Source organism: Poecilia reticulata, linkage group LG7 (genome assembly GCF_000633615.1).
Source record: "Poecilia reticulata strain Guanapo linkage group LG7, Guppy_female_1.0+MT, whole genome shotgun sequence".
Taxonomy (NCBI): Eukaryota; Metazoa; Chordata; class Actinopteri; order Cyprinodontiformes; family Poeciliidae; genus Poecilia; species Poecilia reticulata.
Window position 1 is genome coordinate 21468840 of NC_024337.1, and position 12690 is coordinate 21481529.

General features: G+C 39.4%; 1 protein-coding gene across 3 annotated transcripts in view; it reads right to left on the reverse strand.

Annotated features, from left to right (window-relative positions):
- iqsec1a (IQ motif and Sec7 domain ArfGEF 1a) overlaps window positions 1-3851 on the reverse strand; it is a 128555-nt gene extending 124704 nt beyond the window's left edge. For all 3 annotated transcript variants that reach the window (XM_008414093.2, XM_008414099.2, XM_008414098.2), the window contains exon 1: window positions 3495-3851. In XM_008414093.2, the coding sequence (XP_008412315.1) occupies window positions 3495-3754 (260 nt within the window). In that variant the 5' untranslated portion in view covers window positions 3755-3851. The remainder of the gene's footprint in view (window positions 1-3494) is intronic.
- Between the last annotated feature and the right edge of the window lie 8839 nt (window positions 3852-12690).

Here is a 12690-nt window from a genome sequence, read left to right on the forward strand (position 1 = left end):
TATAAAATAAAAGACCTAGAAAGTGTGGAGTTTCAAATTGGAATATGTTATAAACATGATCCCCAAACTTCAAACCTCTATTGGAGCACTATTCAATTCATGATTCAAAAAGAGAAAAAGTCTGGCACATATGTAAAGCTACCAACAACAAAACAGACAGGCAGAGCAAAAACAGAATTTGTCAAAAAAAAAAAAAGCCCTAATGGGTCATGGGAAATTTGGAGGAGCTACAGAGATACACCATTCAGGTGGGAGATTTCTATCGATGTGGAAAGTATCAACCATGCACTTCCCAAAAACAAAATGAAAGCGAGTCAAGAAAAAAGTTATTATTTCAAGAAAACTACGTGAGGTCCAGTTTACAGTTTTCACAAACCGTTAATGGGACACGGTAAACTTATGGAAAAATGTGTCCTGGTCAGGTCTAACTGAAATTAAGCCTTTTGGCCTGTATATGGCAGAAAACATAGGCTGAACACACCTTGAAAACACAATAAGATCATGTCAGAATCATGCTGTAGGGATTTCTTTCTTCAGTGCGACTGATGGATAAACCTAACTGAAAACCAATCCAGGAGAAAACCTTTTACAGAATTCAAAAAGACTTTAGACCTCAACATTCACCTCCCAGCAGGAAAGCAATTCTAAACATTCGATCAGAACAACAAAAAGGTTTAGGTCAAAGGCTACTTATGTTTTAGAAGTTCAGATCTAAAGCCATCTGAAAACCTGTGTCAATAAATTGTACCTTCACACATCTCTCCACATCTCTTTTACTACCGAGGCGTTTTGGGAATCCTGCCAATCGAAATGCCTGAGATGCCTGAGATGCTCTCCAATGTTCAGATGTACAAACCTGCTGGAAACATACTCCCAAGTATTGCAGCTGTCTCTGCAGTTTAAAAAGTTTTTGCAGAGTATGGAAATATTGGACTGAAAACCAATACATAGTGCACCTTTTAAATTGTTGTGTGTAAAACAATAAGAAAAGCAACTCCCTTCATCATCTTCTTCTTCTTCTTCTTCTTCTTCTTCTTCTTCTTCTTCACAGATATCTACTACTTTGTGTTGGTCTATCACATTGAACTTCAATAATATATAATGAGTTTATGGTAGAAAAAAACGTATTATACACGGAGTGATCAAACTTAAACTGGATAATTATCTTTTTAAAAAATCAATTTAAATGTACACAATATATGTGTAAATTTCACATTTACTGTGAGGAAATGTGAAATGTTTAAGAGCTACGTGTACTATTGCAAGGCACATTGAGTACATATTAGAAATTGTAAAGTTGCATATCTCTGGTGTAAGCTTTGCTGAAGGCCTCTGTATCTTTTTAAATGGCTTTCCATAACTAACATTTTGAATAATTCATTCTCCATAAAGCAAACAGCAGCTACATATCCATCAGGAGTTGCTGAGGTAAACAGATTTCTAAGTAAAATTCAACACTCAACAGCCACTGAGGCCTGAGAGGATCAGAGATGACAAAAGGCTGATTTTATGGAGAAGCCCCACAGAACGCTCCTTCATGACGCCGGAGCAAGATTTACAGATGGAAGTATGCTAAAGGTCAGCGGCCTAATCTCATGAGTCGGGTTTTATCAACCAGCAAAGACACACAGCCCCCGAGTCAAAAGTATTGATTTGCTGCCACTGATCCCCATGACATGGACATGTCCCCGGAGACAAAGGTCAGGCACAATCACATGATCTTGCAGGCTGTCAGAAGCTCAGTCAAATGTCTGCATGCCGAGGCATTTTGGGAATTCAGCTATCCGACAGTGAACTTTAACATGGGGAGGGTAATCCTGACGGTGCCCAACTATAAAGGTCTTTTTGTAGAAACTACAGCCAGATGCTCTATGAGGTTACTGCATCTGCTCTCCTCTTCCTGAAGCTCAACACACTGCCTTGCCTGAAGCGTAGCTGCATAATCAATTAGTGTCTCTCTTCTTTGTTACATAATTTCACAGATACTAATGTGTTTATCCAGAACATTTAAAGACAATATCCAGTGCACTTTAAAAAACAAAAACAAATGTGCATTGAAAATTTTAAAAAAAGCAGCTAGGTAGTGAAATAGACTGTCACTGATGTTTTTACATGGTATTCAAAAAGCCTTCAATGAAAAACAAGCAGCGTAATCGGCTTTTATGTGCATTTGACTTGATGACATCACAAGAGGCACACGAAATACATTGATCTGCTGATATTGGTGAACATATGGCAACTTTTTATTAGTTTGATCATCAACTTTAAGCAATTGGACTGCCAGAGGTTCAGCTTGGTGTATTTGGGCCAGAGTTTGACTCTGATAACCCCAAAGGTGATAAAGTTGGCTTATCGTCAGTGCCATGCTGATTAAGTATTTTAGGAATGCATTTGAGCATATCTAATTCAAAATCTAAAATACAGTGATCAAACCTAAACTGGATAATAATATATTTAAAAAATAAAGTTTAAGATTCATTTTTTTAGTTTGTGAAAATAAAAATGAAATTTTGCCACTAGGATGACATCAGTAAATACTAGCTTCCATGAAATATTGCTGTAATGAAACGAATATCATAAGTTGAACGCATTGTTATACTCCTGTCTATAACGTGGCTTGAATGGTCCCAGAGGATCTTGGGTAATTAAAATTGACCATTCCAGACTGCTCTGGTCGTCCTCAAACCTCTTCCATGTGCTTCATCTTTGCCAAATTCTCCTTAAATGCAGGTGTTCTCAAATATTGCTTAAACATTTTTGCAGCAGCCAAATATAATTTAAGTAGATGCTTTAGAAAGAAGAATTTGAATACAAAAATACAAATTAACACAAAAAAGGACAGCTTGTGCTAAAATGCATGTTTACCTGGAAGATTTTGTATTATTATTATTATTATTATTATTATTATTAGTGGAGGATTTATCACTAAATAGCGAAACAAATATCTTTCTGTCGCAGCAAAGTGAGTTTCACTAAAAAGTATGGCAACTTTAGCAGCAGAAATGATTGAATATGATTGTGACGAAGGGGGAAATATTTGAATAGATGATCAGAGAGAAAAAAAAAAGAAACAAACATTACCGACCACATTCGCATAACTGACATCCCATCTTGATTTGCTTATCTGCTGTGATATGTCGGTCAGACAAAATGCAGCTCTGTGTTTTAAAACGTGCGGTTGCTACTCTATGCCCATCCTAACACAGAGAAGGATGGCTTGTGGTTGCTATGGCCAGGATTTTCTCACACGCATTTCCATGGCTCTTTACAAACCAACTACAGCAATTTTCTGCTTTTCTGTGTAATTGAGCGACCCATTTTTAAGCAGCAGACACCGCCAAACCCAGAACGAACTGCTGATCAGAGCGTGGCAGCCTGTCATTGGGGACATTTCCCAACTTTAATGAGTATGCTGATAAGCGGGGGCTATTTAACTTTTATTTTTATTTTTATTTTATTTTTTAAAAAAGGGATGATTAGATGCCATCTCTTACTTGTCGTGAGTGACATGTTCCTTGATGGCTCCCAGTGTGACCAGGCTGCTGGTGCCCTGCAGCAGCCTGCAGGTTGCCAGGTGCCGCTGGTACTGCTCCTTCAGGCAGGCGTTTTCCGCGCACAAGTCGGACACTTGCTGCTCCAGCTCCTCTATCCTCCCTCTCTGCCTTTCCAGCAGCCCCTGTTGGGTCTCGATGATCTTGTTAAGCTCCTTCAGATATTCCGCAGCCCTGGTAGGATTCTCGGTCGGACAATCCATGTCGCCCCCCCTGACTCCTTTCTATTTCTTTTCGCCGAGCTTTCCCCCCCGAAGAAGCCGTGAGGTTGGGGCCAGAGTGGTGGTGGTGGTGGGGCGGGGGGGGAGGGAGAGAAAGAGACAGCTGTTTGGTCCTGGCTGGGTTTAGGCGGAACAATTCGGCAGGTCGAGCCTTTTACGCCTCGTCATTGTTCCTTTTTTTTTCTGCTTCTCTAAGTCTATTAGTTTAAAAAAAGAAAAAAGAAAGAAAACCAGAAATGCTCCCAGCAGACGCGTGTCCAAGTCACCGCGAAGCTCCGCGCGTGTAAAAGCTGGGAATGTCAGCGGATGCTAACATATGAGAGAGGCAGACTTCACGCTGAGGAACACAGCTGACTGTCCGCTCACATATGTCTGACTGTTCCCCCTGTTGGCAGCGCGCTGTGACATTTCTCCTCTCGCTCCACATGCTGCTCTCGTGACTTTTCGTAAACAGACGCTGGCCGTGCGGTGTGGGCGGGGCTTTCAAGTTTTATGAATCTGCAGGTCTCCGTGATCGGTCAAGGTGCTGCTGCGACGTCGCAGATTTGGATTCAAGTGTGACTGCACCGAGTTCTGCTTGAGACCAGATAGGGAAGTGGTTCAATGTAACTTTTGCTGCATTGATCAGCTCTCTCTGGGTTTTTAATGTTGCAGCGCAGCCTGGTAAACGCAGCGTGGCTCTCTGCTCTCCCTCAGAGCTGTTTACGACCACAACGCAGAGCTCTGTGTCCCTTCTGGTAAAAATAACTGCAACGTAGAGAGTTGGGTTAGTTAGTTAGTTAGTTAGTTAGTTAGTTAAACTTTATTGTCATATTGCATACACAAGGTGAATACAAAACGAAATTTCGTTGCATACAGCTCAGGACAGTAAATACGTATATAAATATAGAAAAATATATTATGGACTACATATGTTTTTATAAGCTGCCCAAGTACAATTTACGACAGCTCAGGTGATGATGTCATTAGTTTTTAGTACTCTTAATGTTCATTCAAAACGTTTTACACGAAGGCACACGCTGCTTCCTTGTGTGACAACATGGAAAAACAGAAAACCAGTCACAATATCAGGAAGATAATTGTAATGTGTATGTAAATATCTTGTTTAAGTATTAGCTTTACATCCTCCCTCCTGTTAGTGGGGAATGGCACCATCAGGCAGTGAAAGCCCCTAAGTATTAGAAGCAGGAACAATGAACAAGTGTAAGGATTTGAGGGAGTTTGGCTAAAGCTGACAGGATCAGAGCATCTTCAAACCTGCAGGACCTGCGGGGTGTTCCCAGCCTGCAGTGTTCAGCATCTATCAAAAGTGTTCCAAGAAAGGAACAGGAACAGGTAGAGGGGTCAGGAAAAGGCTTCTGGACACACACTTGGAGTGAAGGCTGCCTGTACTGTTGCCCAAATTAGTGAAGAAGTTAGTGCTGGATGTAATAGAAAGAACAAGAAATACAGAGTATCTCCTTTTATTGCATGTGACCATATATCTTTGGACCATTCATTTTGCCCATTTTAACCCCTACAGACTCAACATCAAAATCAGGACCACAGAGCTTTGGAAAAACTGGGCTTAGATTTATGAATTACTCCCCCCCCCCACCTCCCATTTTATTGTTTTCTATGACCAGATGGGAACCACATTGATCTAGCTGTACTTTGGGAAGACTGTAAGCTGGCAGAGGTAGAGTGATGATTTTGACACTGTTCTTCTGGAAAAACGTTGATTCTCCTGTTACCTGAACATGTGTTTGAGCTTTCAGTGGCCTGAGTTTGTATTTGTGGTTTTGCAAATAAAATAAGTGACTCATAAATCTGAAACTGTGGTTTTTGAACTGTCTCTGTTCAGAGCTGATTAAAGAAGTTCAATTTTGTTCAGGTTAAGCACTTGTATTTTTTGAACTGTACAGTAAAAAGGACAGCTTCATTTTCTCACTAAGCAAAACAACAGAAGGCCCCAGATTCCTATTCTGTGGATGCAAAATAATCAACAGGAAACTCAGCTTGGGCCACAACTGACCAAACCTCTTTTTCTCTTCTTTTTCAGCCCGTGAGGGAAGGGCGTCCAGGGCGCTGAACTACATCCCATGCATCAAAGCCCCTCACTGAGCACATCTGCATAAATGAGCGAAGAGCTGCAGATTCTGCACAAGCTGAGCTCAGTATGAGTTCCCGATCGGCAGCTCTGTCAAGCAAAAATCGATGTCGAAGTTTTCACTGGGTGGCCGTCGCTTCTCCGTCTGGCACTGGATGATCTCAGAGACTTCAGTGCAAAACTAACCAGAGTATGGGTGGGGATGGGGGGGGGGAGGGGGAGAACCAGTCAGCCCATTACACACATCACCCATGCAGAATGTGGTGTCACAGACATCTGTATAAGAGCTGAGAGGCAAATCAATAAAGAGTCCGAGCAATGGTGGCTTACATGAGTGGCCCTGCTTAGTGCAACTCACAGGGGGAATGTAGGAGCTTTAAAAATCTGTCATCAATGTCTTTATCTCTGGATCTTTGTGTTAAATTATCTTTAAGTAATAAAAAGTGAGAGAGTAACTGTAAGGTGTGTTGTTCCGTCATTGTTGGCCGGACTCGCATGTAAACTTGTCACAATCCTGCTTTTTATTTAACTTTGTTGGCATCCAAAGTGAATTAACATCGAAAACTTTGAATATATACTTTTGTCATCTATAATTGATGCACTATTTGCATACTTAGGAAACAAAGACAAAGCCAAAATGGAAAACTGTTAGTAAAAAACAAACAAACAGCACAACGAAGAGTCTGTAATCCTCTTGTGTGACATATGTTTTTGAACTATCCGTATTATTTCCGTGTTGCATCTCGACATCTTTCTCTGCGTCTTATCTTTTCTTGCTCCTCCTCTTCACTTTTAATCTCCCAAGCCCTGCTTAGAAAAACAAAGACACAATCACAAAGGAGCTGAAGTTTAAATAGATTTCTTCTTTTTTTTTTTCTTTTTTTTTTACGTCTCATAATTAAGCTAAAAACTGATGTCATAAATACGTTTATTTCATGTGGAATCAAATTCAGCCAAACAGGCAGTTCAACCACAAATATGATTTATTTAGATGCTTTCTGTTTTTGCTTCTTCTTTTGCTCACTGTATGTTCATAACTAGGTTACATCATTTTATCATGACTGTAATCTGAGCTTTTGCTATGCTTTTGGGTTTCTTTTATTTGGTCTAACATGAAAAAGCCACAGTCTGACTGGAAAGGATGTCTCGCAGACAAAGCTGTCAAAAACAAAGCCTATATCAGTCATAGTTACCAATGTTTGTAAAAGAAAAAAAACTGTTAGTAAAGGTGTTTCTTAGAAAGTGTCTTCATAAATATTCTCCCCTGCTGAGTCAGAGACTCACTGATTCAGCTTGTTGTCAGGAAGTTGAGATTATAGTTGATGACTTTCGATTCTGCTGCCATCAGGAAAAGAGACACAGCTTCTTCTTCCTCTGGCCTCACCAAATTAACCCAGGAAAGAAGATAATGCATCCGTCATCAGAGCCACCGCATTTCTGCGAAAGACAAAAATGATTTCCCTGGTGGCTTTGCATTTATTTCATCATGTATTACGTGTGTAGAGTTGAAGTCATATAGGGCAGGAACGTCGCATAATTTGAGGGAGTTTGATGGTGAATCTGAACATTTTTCAGGGTGGAGTGAAAATACGAGAAACAAATTCAAAGAATTAACCCTGAGCATCCGAGGCTGCAGCCCTGAGCATTGTCTGATTCATGTATTAAACATTCAAAAAATTATTTGGAAATGTCTGATCAAAAAGCAGGTCGTTTTATTATTATTATTTCAAGCTAAACGTATATTTACTTCACTCTACATGCTCTGTGAAAAGCTTACACTGCCTCCTATAGTTTAGTTCTGGGAACTCTCAGTAACAGGTTGCTAACGACAGAATGTCATTCACACCTCCTGTTGAATAAAAACTGGCCTGAAAAAGGAACCTTTTTGCAAAATTTGTGAAAACAGGCGCAAAAGAATCACAAGTTATGCCAAACGAAGAACCAATTAAAAGAAACTACATGTTTTTCCTGAGGTCAGACGTGAAACATGTCCAGCAAGAGCAGAATCTAAAGCTTGCTGATTCTTTGAAAAAGCTTTTACTTTGCATCCAACTTGCTAAGGAATGTTTAGCCAATTATTAACGCTGGTACGTTTATATGTTTTTAGCATATTTTATTTGATCAACAATAATTTCAAACCTGTGAACCAAATTCCTTTCTTTAATGACGCAGCATGTGACCAAACTTCCAGTCACCGGGGCTTATTTTATTAAAGCAACATACATCTGCTCTGGAGAGTAGTAATGAAAAACTTTGCTGCTCTAGTTCTCTCTCTGCTCTCATTTTCTTTTGATTCATTTTTCAAGGCCCTTTTGAAATGCTGCAGTTCCTGGCTTGGGCTGAAGTGAAAGTGGGAACGATGAGTGCTTTGTCCATGAAACTGGATGCTTTGTCTTCGTGCCGTTTCACCTGAAGGCTGTGTTTATATGATCTGAGAAATCTGAGCTTTACTCTGGAAGGGGGAGTGGCAGCAACAAAATGGAAACATGGCATGCAGATGAAGTAGGAGAAGCTATTAGCAGCGAATGTGAAGTGGTCCTGCGGGAGGTGGTGGTGGTGGTGGGGGGTAAAAGTACAGTAATGTTGTAAACAAAAAAATGGAATCTAATTTTTAGGCTATGAGAGCAAAGTGTTGATAATTTCACAATTACATTTTGCACGACAAAAACTGAACCGTTTTCCAGTACGCAAGAGGAAGAGAAGGGCAAAAAGCACTAAAAACAAAAAGCTTACATTTTTACAAACACCAGGATAGCTTTAGTCGGTGAAATATCAACAAACATTTAAATGATTTAAATGCACAAAATTGCATCTTAAACCATCATTTACCAAAAAAATACCAAAACTATGTTGTTGTTTAAAAAAAAAAGAAAAAAAAAGCATAAACACAGAAAAGAGAATCAAAGCAATGCCACAACAAACATCATATGAAACAATAACCCTGTGATTCTGATCATCTATTTCTGATCCAAGATTCCACCATTGGATCACATCTTTTACCATCAACTCTAATCTCAACCACAGTCAAGCAGCCATTTTAAAGTTTTGCCACAAATTCTCAATTTGATTGTGGTCTGAAATTTTGCTATAATGAGTCCCTAAAATAGAAAAGCACCCCCAAAGCATGATACTGCCAATGCCGCGTTTCAAAGTGAGGAAGTTGTACTCGGAGTAAACGGTACACGTCACTTTTCCACAACACATAACTTCAGAGTTCAGGTTTGATCTTTCTGATGAATCCTCCTCCTGTCTGGCCCATCAGAAGGGCAGCCATCTGTTGGTAGTTTTTCATAATGACACATTTTGTCTTAGTTTCAGATGATGGATTAAACGGCGCTCCAGAAGATGTCCATAACTTGATATTTTATTACCTAACCCAGTTTTAAACTTCTCCATACTTGCGGTTTGCTCTCTTTCGTTTCCCCTCGTATTCAGGTAGTTTTTGAAGGCACCTGGCTGCACTGGATCTTTCGAAACCTTTCAGATTTTAATTTGTAAAAAAAACAACAAAAAAAAAAACGTTTTGAACATTCATTCCCTTCATTCTGGATTACTTTGTGTTGGTTAGTCATGTGGAATCCAAAGGAAATACATCACAGCTTGCAGTTGTAAGAGGACAAAATGTAGAAAAGCAAAAAGTATTGCACATATAGCTGATAACACCATCAAACCACACGGATCAGCAGGTTCTACAGACTTTTAATTTATAGCAACTTTTAAAAGTAGCAGAATTTGACTCCTGTGAGAAGAATGGTAGCACCCACAAAAAAAAAAAAAAGTCTCTTTAAAACACTCTGTTGCTCGTCATTAATATAGGCTTGCTCTCTCACACTTTTGGCTCACAGCTAAAATGCCCGAGTGAGAGCAGGTTTCAGTCAGAAAAGTCTCATTCTGAAAGGGCAGAGTGGAAACCTTTCCGGTAAGTTTCCCAGCTGTAAATGTGAGTCTGTGGTGCACTGAACCTGCATCACCAAGAATGTAATAAGCCGTGTGTACTCTGTGTCCTTAATTTTCATGAAATCCACGATTAAAACGGTTAATGGCAAAACAAAACGTGTCATTGAGTTTCCTCAGCTGTGCCACAGCGTCAGTACTAAACAGCGGTAATTTACACGAAGCTTGATTAGGTTTAAATTGATTTGTGTGAAATGTATGAGGGGGGGAAAAATAATCCTCTTCAGCAATTTTCTCCTCACTTTGAGGAAACACACTGCCTACTTTTTTTAATCCATTCAAAAACGATTTACAGTGTGTGTGTGTGTGTGTGTGTGTGTGTGAGGGGGGGGGGGAGTATTTTCCCCATCACAGATTTTTTCTTCTGCTTTGATGTTTTTGTCACCAAAATATCTGAGACCATCTGAGAAACTTTCTATCAGACTAAAACAAATTAATTCAATACAAAATACAGTTTTCGACTTATTTCTTTATAAGAAAAAAATAGCATTCAAGTAACCTGGATTTATGTTAAAAAGTAATCGTTAAACAAGTACAACATGTCAATAAAATAACAGAATTTAACAATGAAACACGGTGATGGTATCCGTCATGGATTGAAGCTCCGAGTGTTTGGCAAAGGTTGATGTACATCACTCGGGAAAAATCCCAAGGAAGCAAAGCACACTCAAAGTTACACTTCTGGAAAATAGAAAAAAAAAGAGTTTTGCAGTCATCCAGTCAAAGTATGAATTCAAATCTGATACGATGCTGAGGTGTGATTCTTACTAGGCATTTTATTCTCCAAAACTGCAATATGGCTGCAATTCTGCCAAGTAGAGTGGATCAAAATTCCTTATGGATTCTGCAGACTGGTTGCCAGTGGTGGACAGCATTTCTTTTTGCTGCCAAAGTTTGGACAATCAGTAAATTGGTTAAGGGGATAATAACCGTTTCACATAGGGTCAAATTTGTTATTAATCTTTGATTTCTGACTGTATTTAAGTGTGATTTTTTTTTTTTTTTTTTTTAAAAAGCAACAAAAGCAAATCGGTAAGTGTCACAAAAAGTGTTTTGCTTTAATTATGTCTAAGCTTCTTTCAAAAGTCCAGCAGAAGCTGAGTAACCCGGCTGGTCAGGTTCACTCAGTTAGCCCCTCATTGATCACCTCCACTGACAGCACAGTAAGCCATGTGGAACAGTTTCCCTTCACTGCAGGATCAGCGCGGCAGGCTGACATCAGCGGCTGGAGCGGTCTGCGTGCTTTTAATGGGAAGAATAAATTGAGTGTCATTTAAGCCCCCGTAACTGCTTTAATCATTTAGAAAGTGCAGTCACTCTTGAAAACCTACATGCCACTACCTATTGATGGGGAAAACAGTCATTTTCACTTTTGCATTTTGTCCCATTTTAAACTGAAGGCGGCAGTTCATTAAAACTGGTTTGCAACAAATGTCTCCGATAACCATCTGCCGAATTAGTCGGGCAGCCAGTGAGCTGGTTTGTTTGCTTCTTTGCACAATTCACTTGTTTACATGTTTTCTTTCTTCTTGCTCAGCAGAAGACCAACAGTCGGGGCTCCTCAGATGCCCTATAGAGCTTTATAAACATCTTTCAGGCATGCATGTGGGAGAAAATGCGAACACCACAATCGAGATTGTTTGGATGAGTCGTCTGCGGTTCAGCCGATATCAAAAGACACAGTTAAAGCTCAACAGATTTCAATTAAAGAATCTTTTAAGCATGAAGTGAGGAGAGGGTGAAACAGCTTTTGTATTATTTAGTGTTTCTTTTATGTGTTAAAGAGTTTCATTGATATGCAAGAAAAAAAAAATTACATACAACTCACTGGAGTCGGTATTTACAGCGCTGGCCCACATGCTTCATATCAGCTTCTGGGACAAATCCTAATGGATATTGATTCATTCTCATCCTATTAAAGCCTTCAGTGGACCACAGTTTTCTTCTCTTCTATTTATGCTACTAAATTTTCTTAAATAGGTTAAAGATCCGTGGAGTTTTCTGACCGTGAGTTTAAAATGTAATACTGGGATCTGTGACTCGCATTTCCAATCACTTTAGCCTTGTGACACATTGATCCATCATGGTGGGAAATACACTGATCATCCTCAGTTTGTTTGCTAAATGTAAGAAGTTGCTGACATTTTCAGTCCCCTCTTTTTATGAAGGTATTTGGAGGCAGAACTGAATAGATACTCACTCTGCTTGGTGACAACTAACTGTAATAATGGGCACAAAGGATTTGGCTCATCACGTTTCCCTTCAAGTTATTTTCTAGTCGTCTCATGAAATCAGGAGGAGTGATCAAATAGTCCCTTCTTTCAGTTACTGCAGAATTTTAGTTTGTCCTTTATGTTGTCTTTGGGCAAGCTCTGCACTGGTGGGAGAACTTTTTAGGAGGAAACTCCTCAATAACCCGAAGCATTTCTGCACAGTAAAGGAACCTCCAACCTCGATGATCATACAAGGAGCTTTGGACGCATATCAAATATAACTGTATATTTATAAACTCTATTTCGAACTTTACTATAATAGATTAGGTGGAATTTTATTGTCAAAGCAAAAGTACTGAGTTAAACAGGTTTTTCACAGTTTTGCCAATACAATTATTCCTTTAATCGTTGTGCATCTGATCACTTTGCCCAACAATCTCAAAACGGTGTAAATAACCTCAAACCTAAAGCTGTATAATTAGAGTGCAGAGTTAGGTAAATCAGAAAAAAAAGTAAACTGGGACTTTCAGCCAGAAGCTATTTCACCAAATCAATATCTATACATTTCTTTGAGAGCATCAACCATTCAGCCCCCCAAACACCTAAAAAGTGTAAATATGCATGAAAAAAACCCACATCCAAAATAAGCCACTTTGACAGCT